Source organism: Urocitellus parryii, chromosome 2, assembly GCF_045843805.1.
Source record: "Urocitellus parryii isolate mUroPar1 chromosome 2, mUroPar1.hap1, whole genome shotgun sequence".
NCBI classification, from domain to species: Eukaryota; Metazoa; Chordata; class Mammalia; order Rodentia; family Sciuridae; genus Urocitellus; species Urocitellus parryii.
The window spans coordinates 160,702,443-160,721,296 of NC_135532.1; the positions used below are offsets into that span (position 1 = coordinate 160,702,443).

At 34.7% G+C, this 18,854-nt stretch overlaps 1 protein-coding gene across 1 annotated transcript; it reads left to right on the forward strand.

The window, feature by feature from the left end:
- Positions 1-225: 225 nt before the first annotated feature.
- Positions 226-13,924, forward strand: Abhd10 (abhydrolase domain containing 10, depalmitoylase). The gene is made up of 5 exons (XM_026394775.2): positions 226-376; positions 2,344-2,527; positions 7,067-7,178; positions 7,537-7,674; positions 11,458-13,924. The coding sequence occupies exons 1-5, from the start codon at positions 235-237 to the stop codon at positions 11,791-11,793; spliced, it is 912 nt and encodes a 303-aa protein (XP_026250560.1). The 5' UTR covers positions 226-234; the 3' UTR covers positions 11,794-13,924.
- The last annotated feature ends 4,930 nt before the right edge of the window (positions 13,925-18,854 follow it).

The following is an 18,854-nucleotide window of genomic DNA, read 5'->3' on the forward strand; positions in this document are numbered from 1 at the left end:
CTCAAAGTATTCCAAACTGTTAGAGGCAAATTTTCCTAAAGAAGAAACATCAATGCAGTATAAAGAACGGGATGCGCGGCGGATGCTCTACGCATGCGCGCTCTTCCGAGGGGAAAAAGCTGAGCAGCAAGGTTTACTAAGTTCCGCCTTCCAGTGAGCTGGGCATGCGCAGCCCGGGAGCTATGCGTGTTGCGTCTCTCTAGAAGCCGACTGGGCGCAGGGACAGCTGGGAAGATGGCGGCTGTGGGTTTGACGGCTGTGGCTGCCTGGGTACCCTGTCGGAGCTGGGGCTGGGCAGCCGTCTCCTTTGGCCCACACCGTGGCCTCAGCGCGTTACTTCCACGGAAGCCCCAGCGGGCGCCCCGGTGGCTCCCAGGTTAGTGTCCGAAAGGCGAGAGTAAGCTGCGTTCCTTCGAACGCGAACACTTGGCGTTCGGTCATTTCCTGTGCAATGCATTTTTGGCGCTCAGTTCAAAAGCGCTTTACCTTTTTTCTTAGCCCTCCAGGCGCTTTGTACATTTCTGGTGGAGACTGTGAGGAGAGCCCTGCTGGAGCCCTGGGGTATTCTTGGAAGCCCGGGTCCAAGGCCTTTTACTCCCTGCAGTTTCAGGAGCTTCTGCCCTCTACTTGCCTGCTTTTTCTGCATGCACTTGGTTATTACTCGCTTTGGGGGCTTTACGATTTAAAATACTTAGACCTGCCCTCCCATGACTTGAAACATTTAAAATATGAGGCATGTTCTTTTTAAAAGTGTAGCTGCCACTCTTTAATCCTAATTTTGTAGTGTTGTTTTCTTGATGCTCCCACTCAGTGAGGGAGCCATAATTATTACAAAGGAAACACGTTTTTGGATCAAACACAGAGACTCTCATACACACACACACACACACACACACACACAAAGTCTTGTTGAATTTTGTCCTTTGTCTTTTCAGACCCTTATCACATAGCTGTCAGATGCTTGGTATCTAGGATAGTAATTAATTGGTCATTGTAGAGAGCTTTTGTTTCTAATTTTAAAAGTTAAACTTACATAGTAAATTTAACTTTAATTATACACAACGAAAAGTATGTGTTATGTGTAAGTACTAGCCAAGTATAGAATGTCCGTTCATTAAGCTCATTAAGGGTATACTCTTCTGTTTAGTAAATACTTTTTGAGCATTTATGTACCTAGCTTTTAGCTAATCCTTATTGTACAAAAATGATTAATGGATATGATGTTAAGAATATATTCACTTTAAATAAATTATAATTGTCTTGGGGAAATTCTTATGCAGCCAATATAATAACTGCAGCCAATATAATAACTGGAAGATGAGAGAAAGGAGTTTTTTGGGTGCTTAACTGAGGAAATGGAAGATGACAATTATTGCTGATACAATTGCTGACCAACAACTGGCCCAGTTTTTTACCAAAGGTTTTAAATTGGGCATATTTCTCTATATATTGAAACTTTGAAACAGGCTTATATGTAAAAGGGAGAGCATTAAAGCCTTCAAATAAGCTTTTTTAAAAATAAACATAACAAATCCAAAATGGGGAAAGTTTTCACGGCATATATGGAGGGAACTGAGAGGTTTTCCCTAGCTGCAAGAAAGTGGCGGAAGCTCCATTTAATGTAAAAGAAATTGGTTAGTGGGGTGGGGGAGGACCCCACATTATAAGGAAGTACACAAATGTAATGGCTTTGGAGGGAGAAAGAGGGGTGTGTGTTAAATACTATATCTTTTGATCTTTTTAATCAAATATTGATTTATTTTAGGGAAAACGTTTTTTAAAGAATGAAATGAACTGACTTTGTAAAGTTCACCATTTGTGCTGCTCTAATTAAATTATTCTAATACCTGTGTGTATCATTCATGAAAAGCCAAACCAACACAAATAAACAAAGTGTTTGCAGAGTCCTATGAGAAATCTTTCCAAAAATATTTGCAATTCAAAGAGTAGAGGATGTGAAACTTCTCAAACAATAAAAAAGATGACAAAATCTCTGAAAAGAGGGTTTTAACTAGTATAGTTAATGTTTATCAACACTGTTGAGGATAGGTTATGTAGCAGCAATAGGAAAATGGTTTTTGATGTATCTCTTTTATTTACTTGAAATTTCTACTTCATTCTGTAATTTGGAAGATTGGACCTTGAAGTTACTGGTTTTGACACAGTTTAAAACAAAGATGCCATGACTAATTAATTTAGTACTTGTTAATTTAGTCTGTTTTTTCCCCTATCAAAATGAAATGGTATTTAATATCAATGAGTTAAGAAAGGTAAAGTTTTATATATGATTTTCAAAAAAATGTACTTAGAAATTATAATTTATGCTTTTTGTACTTTGTTTAGTTTGCAGACAGAAGACATCAGTCTCTTTCCTTAATCGACAAGACCTCCCCAAACTGGCTTATAAGAGGCTAAAAGGCAAAAGTCCAGGAGTTATCTTCATTCCTGGCTATCGTTCTGATATGAATGGTACAAAAGCAATGGCAATTGAGGAGTTTTGCAAATCTCTAGGTCATGCCTGTATAAGGTAGGAACAAAACATTTCAGAGAACATTGGTATTATTTAGCATGGTGATAGAGAATTACTTCTGCTGTAATCAATTGAAATAAATGCCAACACTTTTCTAGATTAATTTATTTTAATGGTCTGTAAACTTTCATCTTGTGATTTAGGGTGACTGTAAAAGCAACCTTTAAAGACCTTTTTAAAAGGTCTTTGTGCTGACTGACAATAGTGGTAGGAAAGGATATATAACAAAAACAGATATATTAGTTGGCTTTCTTGTAATCTCTTTTAATTTTATTGTGGTTTTCCCCTGGAGACACAAGGATTTATTTGACCACTGTTTATTGCCTTCTAAAATGTGTATTTAGGGATGAGGTTGTAGCTTAGTTGCAAAAGAGTGTTTAGTATACTTCAGTGTGAACCCATGTTAGATCTCCAGCATCACACACATAAACACAAAGTAACTAAAAGTAATTTATGTACTTAAAAGTATTGTAAAATTAGTGTTCTATGATTCACATTTTTGCTGAGTTTTCTCTTTTTTTTCAGTCCTTGAATCTTAATATTTATAAGCATAAATAGGGATTGGTGGTGTTTAACTGAAGATTAATTTTACATTTCCTAATTTTTCACCCCAGCAATTAGATTAATAAAATAATTTGTTCACTTTGTTGTCAAGTTTATCTGTAACAGTCACTTATTTATTATCTAATTTAATAGCAGAGTATGGTTTAGTCAAAAGAGTATTAGCCTGGAATTCAAGAATTTGGAGTTCTAAAGTAAATTCTTTCAGTAATGGTGACAAACAAGTCAGTCAATAAACACTGAACCAAATTTTGTCAAAACAAGGAGGTTAAGTTAAATATAATTTCTGAGGGTTTTTTTTTTTTAGCACTAACTGTACAAAAATCTATTCACCTAAGTTTTTAAAGTAATTTTACTAATATCCAGTAGTTCTATAAAATATAGCTAGATATTCTCTGTTCAACCTATTAGCAGAATTTATATAAATTATATGGATTTAGTCTTTTTCCCTCCCAGCAATTTATCAGAATTATTTTCATGGTGAGAGCTCTTTAAAATCTCTTCCAACTTAACTGTTATTCTGAAGACAAGTATTTTTTTGAAAATAGTCTCTAGCCTTATACTGGGTGCTGAATAATAAGAATTATAAAAAATTGTACTTGTCCTTAAGATTCTTTCAATCAGGGTGGAGACAATTCAGATAGGAAATTAGGCAGAAATACTCATCAGAATGTGATAGTCAAAAGAGCAACATACTGGGGCTGGAGTTATGGCTCAGAGGTAGAGTGCTCACCTACCATTGAGTGAGGCACCAGATTCGATCCTCAGCACCGCATAAAAATAAAATAAAGATATTGTGTCCTCCTATAACTAAAAATAAATGTTAAAAAAAAAGAGCAACATACTTAGTTATGTAAGGTGAGAGAAAACTGAGGGTTGAAGTGGATAGAAAAGACCTGGAGCACTGAAAAGTAGTCAAGATTTAAATAAGAGGGAAGTTCTGTCCATGGAGGGAGGCTGCCCTTAGCAGAATATCATATCACAAATATTGCTATTACTATTTCTTGACCCCCACCCAAATTTGAATTAACAAATCACCTTTTTACTGATTCTTAAATTTCAGCTGAGCCTGTGAGAACTATAACCTGTTCCTCTCTCTCTAAGACATACTGTGAATTTTCTGCATTTTGGATGATATACTAATATAAATTATACCTTGATTGATGATGGAACAATAACTATAAAGTATAGCCCACTTACTAAAATTTTTAATTTGATCAGGTTTTTTTTAAATTGACCTTATCAAACTTCATTACAGTATAGTCACTATTAACTATTGATTGCATTTTAGTTTACTACAAGAAATTTTATCCTCAATTTACTTTTTTTGTAATTCTCACTATAAAATTTAGATGTTAAGATGAAGTGATTAATTTATTAGATAAGAAATGGTACATATGGCCATGTGAAAATGGTTTCATAATGTCTTATCACATTGCATGTAAAGTAAAATTGCATCAGAATTCAAGGAAACACACACACATATATGTATATATATATGTATATATACACACACATACACACACATATACATACACACACACACATGCTGTTCAGGCTAGCATTCTCATAATTATTTCTAGTGGTATTTTTAATTTGGGCCTATGCCCCTGAAAAATTGAAGCTGCTAGAACAAAGTTATATTGCTGTTTAAGTCTTAAAAATACTAAATTGTTTGAATTAGTATCCTTTGTCTCTGGATTAAGATGCAGCAAGAGGGAGCTATATATTTTTTATTTGTAACCTATTAGCATCACTAAATGTATTAATGCATATTTTACAGCTTCAAAGTTCATGTCCACCCTGCACCAAGCAAGTCTTTCAGCATCATTTTTCCTACAATTCAGATGTCATTTTTAGCAATAAAGTATTTTTTAATCAAGTTATGTACTTTCTTTTAGACATACTGCTATTGCATACTTAATTGACCACCATATAACATAAGCCTAACTTTTATATGCACTGGGAAGCCAAAAAGTTGTGTGACTCTTTATTGTAATATTCTTTTTATTATGGTGGTGGGGAGCTGAACCTGCTGTATCTCTGAGGTATGCTTATATTTTTTTCATTAAGGAGCTTCACAAGTATTTTGCATCCTCTCCATATATTTGGAAGGTAGTTGTAAAAGATGCAGCATATAATGATACCTCATTGCCCACCAAGAAGGGAAGAAAGGAAATCCAGTGCACTCTTCTCCTTAGTTGATCTTCTGGGTACCCTGGATTGATGATGGAACAATAACTATGTTTTAGACTATAGTAACAGCCTTGTTCAGATTTCCCAAAGATATGAAGTCATTTAATTTCAAACATAAAGAAAATGTAAATTTCTGTTTCTTTGTTTGGGCACCTGGGGATTGAACTCAGAGCCACTTAACTACTGAGCTGCATCCCCAGTCCTATTTTGTATATTTTTAAGAGACAGGGTCTCACTGAGTTGTTTAGCACCTTGTCTTTGCTGGGGCTGGCTTTGAACCTGCAACCCTCCTGCCTCAGCCTCCTGAGCTGCTGGGATTACAAGTGTGCACCACCGTACCCAGCTTTCTTTTTTTTTTTTTATCACTTAAAAATAAAATTAATAATAAAATAATTTCATATACTCTAATAACAAAGATTCACTAGTTTTCACTAGATTTTCAGAATCAGAAAAGCAAGAAAACTTTGATATTTGAATAAAGTAATTTTTCTTTTTCCTTCCAGTTTTATTCATTTAGTAGATGTTGTTAAATTCAGTGAGGTTTCTCTATCTATTGAAAGAACGCAGAGAGAAAAACAAGTTTATATGATGTGACTTAAAGAACAGCAAGGAGTTTGGGCAGGGAAAGAAGGCTTTGTAAATAGTAGAACAGCATGCAAAGGCTCAGAGTTATGAAAGGACTTGTCTGGGAAATGGGAAAAGTTTAATATGACTGGGGTTTAAGATAATCTGTGGGCATGGTATTGATACTTCATGATTTATTTAATTGGGACCTGAAGGGAGAATTAAAATTTACAGATCATATAAACTGCCCCTGGATACCTAGAAAGTTACAAGGAGAAATGTATAGGTTCATCATGATGAGTTTGATTCTGATCTCCTTCCTTACCATGAATTCAGCAAATATGTATTGAACATTTACCACTTACAAAGTACTGATCTAGACACTGGGAAAGCGGGAGTAAACAAAACAAACTGTGGGCCCATTTGAAGCCTCCATTCCAGTGTGGAAGACAGGCCACAAATCAATGATCAAGTGTCTTATCTGTCAAGTATAAGTGCTATGAAGAAAATAAAACAGTAAGGAAATACAGAATGATGAAAGACGCATAATTTTAATGATTGAACAGCCAGAGAAAATTTTCCTGGGGGTATAATATTAGAGCCAGAGGCCTGAATGAAGTGAGAGAGCAACTCGATGGATATTTGGAGAGAGAATATACTATGTAGAAAGGAAAGCTGAAGAGGCAGGGAAGTGGATGTTGTGTTCCTTGAATTCAGTAAAGGAAGAGAGAATACAGTTGGGAGGGAGGGAAAAAGAACAGTAAGAGATAAGATTTCTAATAAAAAAAACTCTAATGGAAAATTGGTCAGGGTCCAAAATATGGTAAGGACTTTGGGTTTTATTGAAGATTATAGAAAGCCTTTGGAAGGTTTGTGTAACACATGTATTTGTTTTAAAATGGTCATTCTGATTTCTATGTGGAGATTAGAATATGCAAGTGGAAAATAGAAACCAGGAGATTTATGGAAAGATTTTTTATTAGTCCATTTGAAAGGTGATAATGAGTTGGGCTAGCTGTGGAGCAGGTAAGGAGGTGATTGGAAATGGAAGATATTTGAAGGTTAAGCCAATACAATTTGCTAAAATATATATACTATGATTTTTCACTATATTTTTGATATTTTAATAACAATAAATGTACCATCTTCAAAATTAAAGAAGCAGATATACAGAGATACATAAACATTTAGATATAAATGTATTTTTTTTTTCAGGTTTGATTACTCAGGAGTTGGAAGTTCGGATGGCAAATCAGAAGAATGCACAGTGGGGAAATGGAGAAAAGATGTACTTTCTATAATTGATGAATTAGCTGAAGGACCACAGGTGACTGTTTTTATTAAAGATGATAATTATAAATTATATTCTCATGATAGATATGAAAATTTAATATTTTAAATGTTTAACAATGTTTTATGAACAATTTTGATTTAACATTTTCCATCATTTTTAACTTTCTAATAAAAAAAATAACAATTTACTTTTCATTGTATGAATTTTATTTTCAAAATTTTTGCCTAATATTTCTACAGAGTTAATTATAATTGAATTTTACTTTGTGCCAAATATTAAAAGTCTGGTAGCTATGTGTATATAGAAGAAAAAAATACATATATTTATATTAAACTACTTACTTCCCTTACAAACATTCCTCTCTAAAGTGGTAATATAATTTTATTCTTAGATACTTGTTGGATCTAGCCTTGGTGGATGGCTTATGCTTCATGCTGCAGTTGCACGGCCAGATAAGGTCGTGGCTCTTATTGGTGTAGCTACAGCTGCAGATGGCCTAGTGACACAGTTTAATCAGCTTCCTGTTGAGGTGAGTCACAGGTCACTTTGGTAAACCCAGTGGTAAACCCTATCATTCTTCTAATTTATCTTTTTTTGAATAATGGTTTATGTATCATCTGTCACTTGACATCATGTTGGCTCATCTTTTATCTTACCTGATTTTTTTGTATGGTCTCTTTACAAAGTTTGTTTGGTCTCTTGCTTAAGGTTTCCTTTACAGTTCCTTTCAAGTCATTCTTCCAAATATTTGAGCCACATTAATAATAAAATCATACTTTGTGATTTATTTTTTACGAAGACTTTCTTTGCTTTTTTTTTTTTTTTTGTACTGGGAGTTGAATCCAGGGACACATTGTGCATTACCACTGAACCATATCCCCAGCCCTTTTTCTTTTTTTTTACTATATTTTTATTTTGAGACAGGGTCTCACTAAGTAAGAAGACTTTCTTTATTAATCACATTTATGTGTTTGGATCACATATCATGAACTACTTTTGTGCCTCCTTAACTTTGTGGCATTTAGGTAAGTACTACCTATTCCCACTACTGTTTTAAACTGAACTAAACAATTTAAAATTTGTTTTAGCCTGAAAGCAGCCTCAGATCTTCGGGACAGACAGACATCAGCCAAAAATCAGTGCATACAGATAAAATTTGTCATTCTGGACTAGTTACATAGTAGCATTCTTTTTCTACTCCAAATTCTTAGGCAGGGGGAAGAGGGGCTTTTTGTTATTAGCATGTTTTTTAGCAGATCATGATACAAATGAGGTTTTTGAAATAACTGTCAAGATAGCTAGTTTATTACATTCTGTTCTTGGCCATATGTTTAAGCATATTATTTATTTTCAACAATAAAAATTAAATAATGAATAGTAGGTTCTTATTTTTGTATAGTTTTATGTGTTTTCTAATTAATTGAATTCTCCCTGGGTTGTTTTTTCCTAGAGACCTAAATTTTCAGATGTGGGACTAAGCTCCTGGCAGGTCAAGGCATAGAAATTAAAGACTAAAAAACAATCAAGAACAATGGTTTTAAAAGTACACTCCCCAGTCAAGCAGATAGTCATCACCTCAGAACTTGATAAGAATGCAAATTCCTGAGCTTGAGCTTTACCATGAATTAGAAATTGAGGATGTGGATCTAGTAATTTGTATTAACAGGCCACCAGAGTAAAATTTGAGAACCACTGCTATAGAGAATTCAGAAAGAGAAGGAAAGAAAGAAAGAAAAAGAAGATAATAAAGTATGTAGTATTGAATAGTAGAATGTCATTGACTTTTACCTCAAGTTCTGCATTGCAATCTGTGCCATATCTGTTCTAAGTTTGTTCTTAGTTCAAGTTCTTAGCTTCTTAAGAAATATTGTCTGTCTAGTCAGATTCCTCATATTATTTCCTATCAGGGCTAAAATTACATCTTCCTTGCACTTAGCTCTTATTTCTGAAATGTTTTCTTTCTTTTCTTTTCTTTTTTTACACTTGTACATAGTTGTTGCTCAGTCCTCATGCTTTTCCTACTATTTTGTGCATCTAAACACTGGACCCTTGACTCCATTTACTTGACTCAGTAATACAGTTCTCATAAATTATCTCAAAAATGTGGCAAAATGAAAGGGAGTTAAAAACATTTTTATTTTGTAGTACATAGGACAAGATCTATGTACATTTGCTTTTGTATACGTGTATCCACATCACTCAGCATGAGGATGCGGTGTATAGTCCCTAATGACTGTATAGACCTCTAGTCTGAAGATCAGGGCATATATTTGCTAATTCTAGATCACATTAGCAAAGTTGTTGATTTATAAGCATGTAAAAGGAAAGAGCAGGGATACTGGGACCACTGTCTCTTTTCCACACAAATAGCTAGCCATAACAATGTTAAGAGAACAGGAGAGAATTTTACATCGTTTTTGACTTTGGGAATTTTAAACTCAACATTTCTCATTGTTTGTCTTGGAACTTCATCTCTCTCATAACTGCTGCTAATCATCTCCTCAGACAGGATGCACAGCTGTTTTGAATCTAAGCTTCTGAAGATCACATTGCCTCGATGATAATTTCTTCTTGGTATAAAAATTACATATACTGAATGTTTTCTTGGGATAATACTGTTTTTGCTATTTTTGAACTTTTTGTTTTTGAGAGTTTGGGACATGAAATATTTTATGAAGTTAATAACTTGTTCTTGAAATATATTCATTTAATTCAGTGGTAGATAACAGATAGTTGGGGGTCAGGGTGCGTAATGTGAATATTATTAATTCAGTGTCTCAGTAATTAGCCTAGCTTCTGTATCAGTCAATAGCCAATGGAACTAAGTTTTAATTACTGAAATATACAAATTAATGAACAATCTTGCTTGAAGATGACTGAATATCATTTTTCTTTTAAACATTTGGTTTATATGTTGTTTTACTACAGAAAACCCCATGTATTAATAGATTCATATATTTTTTTATCTTATAGAATTTTCATTAATTTAAAATCATTTGGAGACATACTGAGAAGCACAGCTTTCAGATATTATGTACAGATCTTTTCTTTTAAAGATATTCAGTGAATAATAATATGGGAATGGTCAAGCTAATTATTTTAAGTTGATCATAGTAGACTACTCTGCAGCCTTTAAAAACTATAGAGTTTTGAAAAACCCAGGAATAATAGTAAATTAATAAGGCATTATAGAAAATTGTATATGGATATTTTACATATTACATATATAAAAACCAAGTGCATAAAAATCCTGAAAGTCAGAATAAAAAGGATTGTTATTTCCATGAAGTAGGATTATGGATAGTGATTTTTTTCAGTGTACTTGCTTATATATGCTGTGATTAATAAGTATATGTTATACATTGAAAGTTCTAATTTTTAATTTGAAAAAATAAGATAAATTATAATCTCAAAATTAGAAATTCTCAAAAGGATTTATAGAACATATAATATTTCATTTTAAGGGAATAAACCTAGAAATTATATTTTTAAGTTTTTCAGGAAGTATTTGGAGGACTTCTGTGTTATTCAAATCAAGCTATTTTTTTTCTCATTTCTAAAATGCTGAAAAGTAAGAACTATACATTTTACCTTCAGCCTAAAATTGCATGAACATGTGTTCATTTCTGTCTTAGTTTTCATTTTTAATTCTATGCTGGATTTTTCCTGTATTCCATACTCATTCTACATACTTCTTATGGTTTCTTTTCATTTTACAATTTTGAAATTTAAACAACTTTTATTCTAAGATCTGATTTTAAGTAAATATAAGTGTATTCTTGGACTGATTCCTAGAAATTATTGTACTTTTCTCTTATTGCCCTTTTCAGTTGGAGTGAAGTGATAACTGATTTAAGCAGTATGATAAAGTTAGATAAATCTAAATTTGATTCATAGCCATAACATTCACTTTGAACTCCAAACATAATTTCTGATTTCTCTAAACCTTAATATCTACTTTTATAAAAATGGAATGATAACAGAATTCTTATCAAGATCTTATGAAATAATATGTGTAAAGTACCTATCATACCACCTTGCACATAGTATTTTTCTAAATATTTATTTTTTAGTTATAGGTAGACACATATCTTTATTTTTATATGGTACTGAGGATTGAACTCAGTGTCTCATGCGTGCTAGGCGAGCGCTCTACTTCTGAGCCACAATCCAGCCCTATAATATTTAATTTTTGATAATTATTATTGTTATATTTTTGTCCTCTTATGCAAGGTCTGCTTTCCTGAGACAAAGCCTGTTGCATGTGTTAATGTTACTTACCTGCTTTTATTTTCCTAATTTTTCCCAATAGGTAAAAAAGGAAGTGGAGATAAAAGGTGTGTGGTCCATGCCATCAAAATATCATGAAGAAGGATTTTATCACATTCCGTACAGTTTCATTAAGGAAGCAGAACACCACTGCTTGTTACATAGTCCAATTCCTGTGAACTGCCCTATAAGATTACTCCATGGCATGAAGGATGACATCGTACCTTGGCATACATCTATGCAAGTTGCTGACCAAGTAGTCAGCAAAGATGTAGATGTCATCCTCCGAAAACATAGTGATCATAGAATGAAGGAAAAAGCAGACATTCAACTTCTTGTTTATACTATTGATGACTTGATTGATAAGCTTTCAACATAGTTCACTAGAATCACATTTTTAATAGGTATGTAAATTATTCAGAAGATTGAAAACGATACAGCAAATCAAAGACCCTTATACTGTAGGTTTTTCCCTCTTACCTCTATTTTGTAAATATCAGAAAAGTATTTATTTAATTATGTCTTTGCACAAATAGTACACATTGTGATGGAAGTACCAGCTGCTGTTTAGAAAAATTTCTTCTTCCTTCAATCTTTGACTTTTTTCCGTTAAAATATTTCCTATTTTTTATTCAAGAGATGTTTACTTTCCTTATGTATATGTTAGCCTTGCCAATTCTTATGTTCTATTATTAATAAAATTTGAATATTTTGGGTTTTGTTTGCCACATTTATAAATGGAAATTTATAAAATTCTGATTTTAAAATGCAGTTCACAAAAAATAGGAAGATGTTTATTGAAATAAATTTGAAATGTCTAAAGCATAAGAAAGTTCAAAAATAAGAATATCATTTGAATTTAAAATTAAGGTTTTTAGTCTTTTAAAGGCTCACAGCTTTTTACAGTGATATAAAATAATTTCTAAATTTTGACTACATGTCATTTATTTAAATGGGAAATTCATCTTAATGTAGCATTTATATATATATATTATGATTGGTAAAAACTAAAGAGAAAATTGATCTTTTTAATATTGCCCACTTGCAGAAATACTTTTTATTAATTTGTGCCCTAAGTACAAATAGCCGAGTGATTGCCACTTAAAGGGCTTTCTGAAGTGTAGAGAATCAGGGAGGAAAAATATAAAATGCAAGAAAAAGGGTTTTTTAAAAAGTGTAACTTTTTTAGTAGTCAGCCTTGATAATATTGAGTTGGTAGTTTTTAGCTGTTAATTTTGGCTAGACTTGACTTTTGCTGTTTGGATTATTTCAAAGTAAAATTTTTATAAAGTTGACAACATGACTCATGAAATGAGCATGTGTAAAGACTTAAAATTTAACTTGATAATGAGGGAGTCAGAAGATAGTAAACTGATTCAAAGGACAATTTTAAGAAACAGTATTTATAAGCATTGCAGGAAAAAGCTTTGGATAAAATTGCTGTTTAGAAAGGTGTTAAGAGCAGACTGATTATCTCTAGAGACCTTCTTTAGAAGGTTGGTTGGCCCATGGCTGTTTTCTAGGAACTTGAATTTCAGGGAGCTCCCACTATTCTCACATCTGATTGAAGCAGTTCACCGTGCCTAAACTGTGCACAAAATTCGGTTTGTGCTGAACACTTGGAAGTCCAGAATATTGATCTATTCCTGGCAGAAAATTTCACATGCTGCTATAAAAACTCATTGTTTGGCAAACTAAATTCAACCTTTGTGACTCCACTGCGAGGATTCTTGAAAGCATGCACCTAGTTTTCCCAGATTTCATTCATCACATGTGTCTTTTTCCTTTGATAATTTAGCTATGTGTCCTTTTCATTGTAGTAAATCATAGCTGTGACTAGAACTACATACTGAATCCTGTGAGTCCTAGCAAATTTTTGAACCTGGGGGTGGTATTGAGGATGCCTGACACAGAAAGATGCACTTAAGCTCTGATCCATTTGTTGTGTTGTATACTGTAAATCATAATAAAAAAGATTTGTGTGCCATAGTGCCTGGTGCTGTGGATTGACAGAAGTGACATTGGCTGTTCTTGAGTCAGTTGGACATTGCTAGGCATGAAGATTACTGGGAAAAATAAGAAAGGGTCTCTTCCCATGAGACTTCTCTGAGGTTAAACATGATTGCAAAATGGAGTAAGTATAAATAGAGGTACATAATTATGCAGAGGCAGTAATCAGTGCTTAAGGGCAGGAACTCATGCATGGATTTGAATCATGGCTTTCCATTTACTAGCTCTATGCCTGAGCAATTAGTATCACTGAACCCTGTTTCCTCACCTGTAAAGTGACATAAACCTAGATAATAGGATATAAGGCCAAACACATGGGAAGCACTACCTTTTTATTTTATTTGTATTATGTACAGAGTACAGTCCAGTAAGAATGATGGGCACAAATAATCCGTGGTGGAAGGAAGAAAAGGGTAGGGCTACTAAAGGTGAACTGAATTTGACTTTCTTAATACAACGATCCCAGTTAAAATGTTACTTTTATGGTGTTCATTCAAATATTCAGTGGTTAAAAAAAGGGAAATTCATAATCCAAAGAAAGCTATTATAAAATTCAGCTTTGCAGAGGTTGACATCACAAATTCTAAATGAGGTGAAATTTAGTGTATTCCAGTACATTGTTAATTACTGTTGTGGTTTTTCTTGCCAGGTTTTTGTTCTCTACTAAAACGCTCAGGGGTCACACCAGGTAAACTGGGCTAACTTTTGGGCTGTGCAAATTAAGCACACAAGAGACACAAATACCTTTTTCTTTGGGGTCGCTGTGACGGCTCCTCTGACCTTAAGGGTCTGCAGAAAGAGAGAGCATGTGCTGACCCCTATTATTGAGGAAAAGCTATTCAAATGAGGCTAGGGGTCAGGTTTCAGGGGGCTGAGTCTATCTTCATGATGTCCACTGTCAGCAGGTTGACTGACATCTAGGTAAGCCACACCCAAGGGCACAGTAAGAGAAGGGGACACACAAGGCACTTCCATGGAACATTCTATCCTAAACAGGGCGAGGGGTTATTTTACAAAGGAACAGGTGAACATAGCTCCACCCATGGGGCTGTAGGAAGACATGCCCATGCAGGAAGACAGAAGTCACTTGAACCCTAGAAGAGTGGGACAGTCTAGCAGCATGGGTGCTGATGCCACATTGCCCAACAGGGGAGTTAACTCAGTCACATGAGAGGTTGGCCTCCCACATTTTCTATTTTTCCTCCAAAACTACTCCGACTGCCCCATCCTATGTATTCAGTGACATGAATTGCATGAACAGCCAGCAACCCCTGTGTGCCTTATCCTCTGGAATTTCTGTATTATTTTAAAAGTGATGTGATTCCTCTGAAGTATTTCGGCATGTGCAATGGAAAGGAATAAGACAAATATCCGTGAAAAGGAAGGTTAAGGCCAAATAATATATTTTGTTTTTGCTATATCTTTTTATCTTGGAAACATTTCCAGACACAAATGGTATATCATTCTCCAAGCGGCCAATAGAGAGTTCTGTGTGGATGAGAGGAAGAGAAGAGTTCTGGACAAGACTTGAGTTTTAAAAGCATGAAGATGGTTAAGAGAAGTACCTCACCTCATAAATTCCAGGACAGTTTCCAAATTGTCCATATCTACTATTCATTGAATTTGTAACAGCTAAAAAAAAAAAATCTAAAGAACCCTTATTTTCTAGAGGAGGAAAGAAGGCAGATAAAATTTAAATCTCCCTTCTCTGCAACAGGGATTGTGTCAATACCTTCTAAGGATATCAAAATCCAAGGATGCTCACGTTCCTTATGTAAAATAATGCAGCATCTGCATATAACTTATGCCATCCAGCATAAGTTATTTCTAGATTATTTCTAATACCTAGTGTAATGTAAATGCAATATAAATAGCTGTTATTCTATATTTTTTAAGAAATAGTGACAAAGGTCTGCACATATTCAGTACTACATAAATTTTTTTCAGCTAATTTTAAGTGTGCATTTGGTGGATCCTCAAATATGTGAACTGTGGCTGCAGAGGGCTGATGTACACCTTTGTTAAGATTAACTGTGCATCAAACTTTTTGGTTTGGAAGCAATCAAGCAGAATACATAACTTTGTTTATGAAAAATGTGATAGTATGTTTACAGAATATAAGTAGAATAAAATGCAGGCAGTTTTTTAAACCAAATGTGTATTTGTCGGAAAATATCCTTTCTTGTTTTATCTTCCTTTTCTTGGTTGTTCAGGTTTTAACTGACAGCTTAACTTGCTTCTGCTAATAAAAGAAACTGAAAAGAAAAGGCTTGGGCTGTGGATGTTGCTCAGAGCTCTTGACTAGTGTGTTGAGACCCTAGGTTCAATCCCCAGCAACGTCAACCCCCGCCTGTCTCCCCCCAAAAAAGCAGCAGCTCAGTTTGGTCTTCATTCTTGACTGACTTGAACAACAGAGGATTAGATGCCAGTTAGTTTCTCTGTGAAGACCTTCCTGACTCATTCCCTTCTTCCTTTTTCCAGGGAGTTCAGTGCTTGGTCGTGTGTGTGTGTGTGTGTGTGTGTGTGTGTGTGTGTGTGTGTGTATTGAACCCACAGCTTTCTGTGGGCCAGGCAAGTGCTCTACTAGTGAGCCACACCCCAGCCCTTTTTAAATTTTATTTTGAGACATGGTCTTGTTGAGTTGCCTGGCTGATTTTTGATTCTCCTGTCTCAAGACTCCTAAGGGAGCTGGGATTACAAGTGTGTGCCACAACTCCTGGTTTGTCCATGCCTTTTTGATACAACTTACTGTTGTTAAAGGCTGGGACTGTAGCTCAGTGGTAGAGTAAAATTCTCAGCCTATATGCCAACTTTTTTCTCTCAAAGGACCTTTGAGTTGAGATTTGTTTGACATTGCTTATCCTCAGACATCTCCGACATTCCACATCAACTCCTTTGTGAACTTCTCTTTGTACAGCTTTTAATATTCCCTTCAGTTCTGGTCTTGCCAGTCTTCTCATGCTACTTACTCATCTTAAGCAATATCACCAATGTTTATGGTTTTAACTACTACCTACATGCAGATGATTCAAGTATATTCCTATAACCTACAGCTCTCTTGAGCTCCAGACTCATAAAACCAACTGTCTAATGAGCCTCTCAAATACAGTAAATCCCAACCTTATTATCTTTTCCCCTTTATGTATCATCCTACATATGAGTCCTTTTGCAATGATGACACTACTTTTGTTATACAAAAGTTAAACTGTGAGTCATTCTGTCTGTCTCCTTTTACCCAAATCATATCTCATGGTTTTCTTACTCGATGAAAAATCTCCAACTCCTTTGCATGATACATAAGTCCATGCAAATCTGGTAAATGTTTAACAATTAGCTCTGGGAAAAAAATAAATAAAACAGAACCCAAATTTGTAGCATTTGCCAACACCCATGGCATAAATTGAGATTTTTGAAACTACTACCATGACATCTCTGAATACAAAACTGAGAAGAAATTCCCACTAGCACACGGTTACATAGTATTTATACCATATAGAGACAATCAGCACAAATATTCTTAAGAACACAGGTAACAAGAAAGTATAGCAAAATAAATCAACAAGCAATTGGTCTTGAGTATTTAAACTTTGTAAAACAGCAAGAATAAGTACATATAATTTACTTGCAAAACTACCGCTGAATTTAAAAATTGGTTCTCAAAATTCCTGAAAACTTTTTTTGTGTCACTTCCTTTTAATCTTCTCCTTTATTGGTACTAGAACATTTTCTTCTTAATTAAGCTGCCTTTTTCCAGCTACCTTTCATAGACCTTTTTCCTCACCCCATCTACCTGGCAAATGCCTATTCCTCTTTCAATACTTAAAGTCATCTCATTTATAAACCCTAGTTCCCTGACCTCTTCCTCTAATAATTGTAACAACCTGAGTACCTGGCATTTACTCTTTACAAGTTTAACTTTGCAGCTAAACCAAGGTTTTATGTTTCATTCTTTTTTTTTTTTTTGTATCTGATACATATATGAGCTCTTGAAAAATTGTTGAGAAAAAAAAAAAAAACTATAATGCTAGTAGGTATTCAGAAAATTTCCATTGTCACACCTCTTTCCCTGCAGGAGATCAAGCATTTCTCTCTTTCCTTCCTCCCTCCCTCTCTCCCTCTCCGTCTTTTTCCCTCTCCCTCTCCCTTTCTCTCTCCCCCTCTTCTTCTTTCTCCCCCCTCTCTCCCTCTCTTTCTCTTCTCTCTTGCTCTCTCCTCCCTCTAGATTTCTGCACATAATTTAACCTACGCCTTGATGTGGTCCCCCTCAGCCACTATATCCTCTCCAGAATCATAGGTTCAACATTCATTTAAAGCACCTCAGCTATTCTGTTATTGTAAGGAAACTTTGGATACAAAAGATGAAGTGGGGGGAGGCAATTGTGCATCTTTAGAATTGTATCCCTCTTTGTATATCAAACCAAGGTTTTCCTTAGAGCAATTCCAGCCAGGGAGAAAGATATATGCTTTCTGTGTGAGCCTCTGTCCCTGAGTCCCAGGTAGGTACTAACCTTATTGTTGCCACCCAAGATGCAAATAGTGATTTCTGTAATTCTGCTGATGAGCTCCCTTCTCTCAACTCTCTTCCTAAGTTTTGAATGTCTGGAATTCTTTAGAATTTTTTTCACTGAAATTCCATGCAGTATCAAGGCCTGCATCAGTCAGCCCTTCCCTTATTTATTTCTAAACTTTCTCTTATCTATTTCTAAACCTCCTAAAGGCTACTGGTTCTTTCTCACACTCTTGTCTTTCCCAGAGTTTGTTCTTCTAGGTCTTCAAGTACTGACCACTAAGTCTTTTCTCAGGCACACCACTCACATATCATCTAAGTAATTAAATTTTCCAGACCTCAGACATCAGAAGATTTTTCTCAATACATATATTATTTGAAAAGTTAATTTCTGCATGGCTTCTGATCAATTTTCCACAAGGACAATGATCACCGTCCTATTCATATACCAGAATTGCTGTTTCTAATGTGTTTTATTCAATTTATCAATCCTTTCTAGAACCAGAATTATGCTTTATTTTTTCCAGTCCAGTATTATGACAATTGAGCACTCAGTAAATATTTGTTCAATGAAGAAATGAACCAAAGAACAAATATTTGAGTGTTTTTTTTAATGGTTTTGTTTTGTTTGGGTTTTGCATGAAAAGTACCAGAGACTTACCCAACCCCAGTGAGACTCAATCTATCCTCAAGCATCTTACACTCTAGGAGGACAAAATGCCAAGCCCCTTGACTGCTACAATAATTTCAGGCCAATTTAAACCAAATGATTTATCCTTAGGTCTGTTTGCTGATGCAAATATAATATTCTGTTACCACCAACAGTCTTCAGTTGTGCCTTTATGGTCCTTAATTGAAATAAACGGATGATGTTTCTACACTCCACCAAATTCTTTCATTCTTAAGAATGTATAGGACGCGAA

Bases quoted from the DNA above. Each gene is read 5' to 3' on its own strand.
- Abhd10 (XM_026394775.2), top strand. From the start codon at position 235: ATGGCGGCTGTGGGTTTGACGGCTGTGGCTGCCTGGGTACCCTGTCGG. The intron at 377-2,343 runs GTTAGTGTCCGA...TACTTTGTTTAG, and splicing joins GGCGCCCCGGTGGCTCCCAG to TTTGCAGACAGAAGACATCA. The intron at 2,528-7,066 runs GTAGGAACAAAA...TTTTTTTTTCAG, and splicing joins CTAGGTCATGCCTGTATAAG to GTTTGATTACTCAGGAGTTG.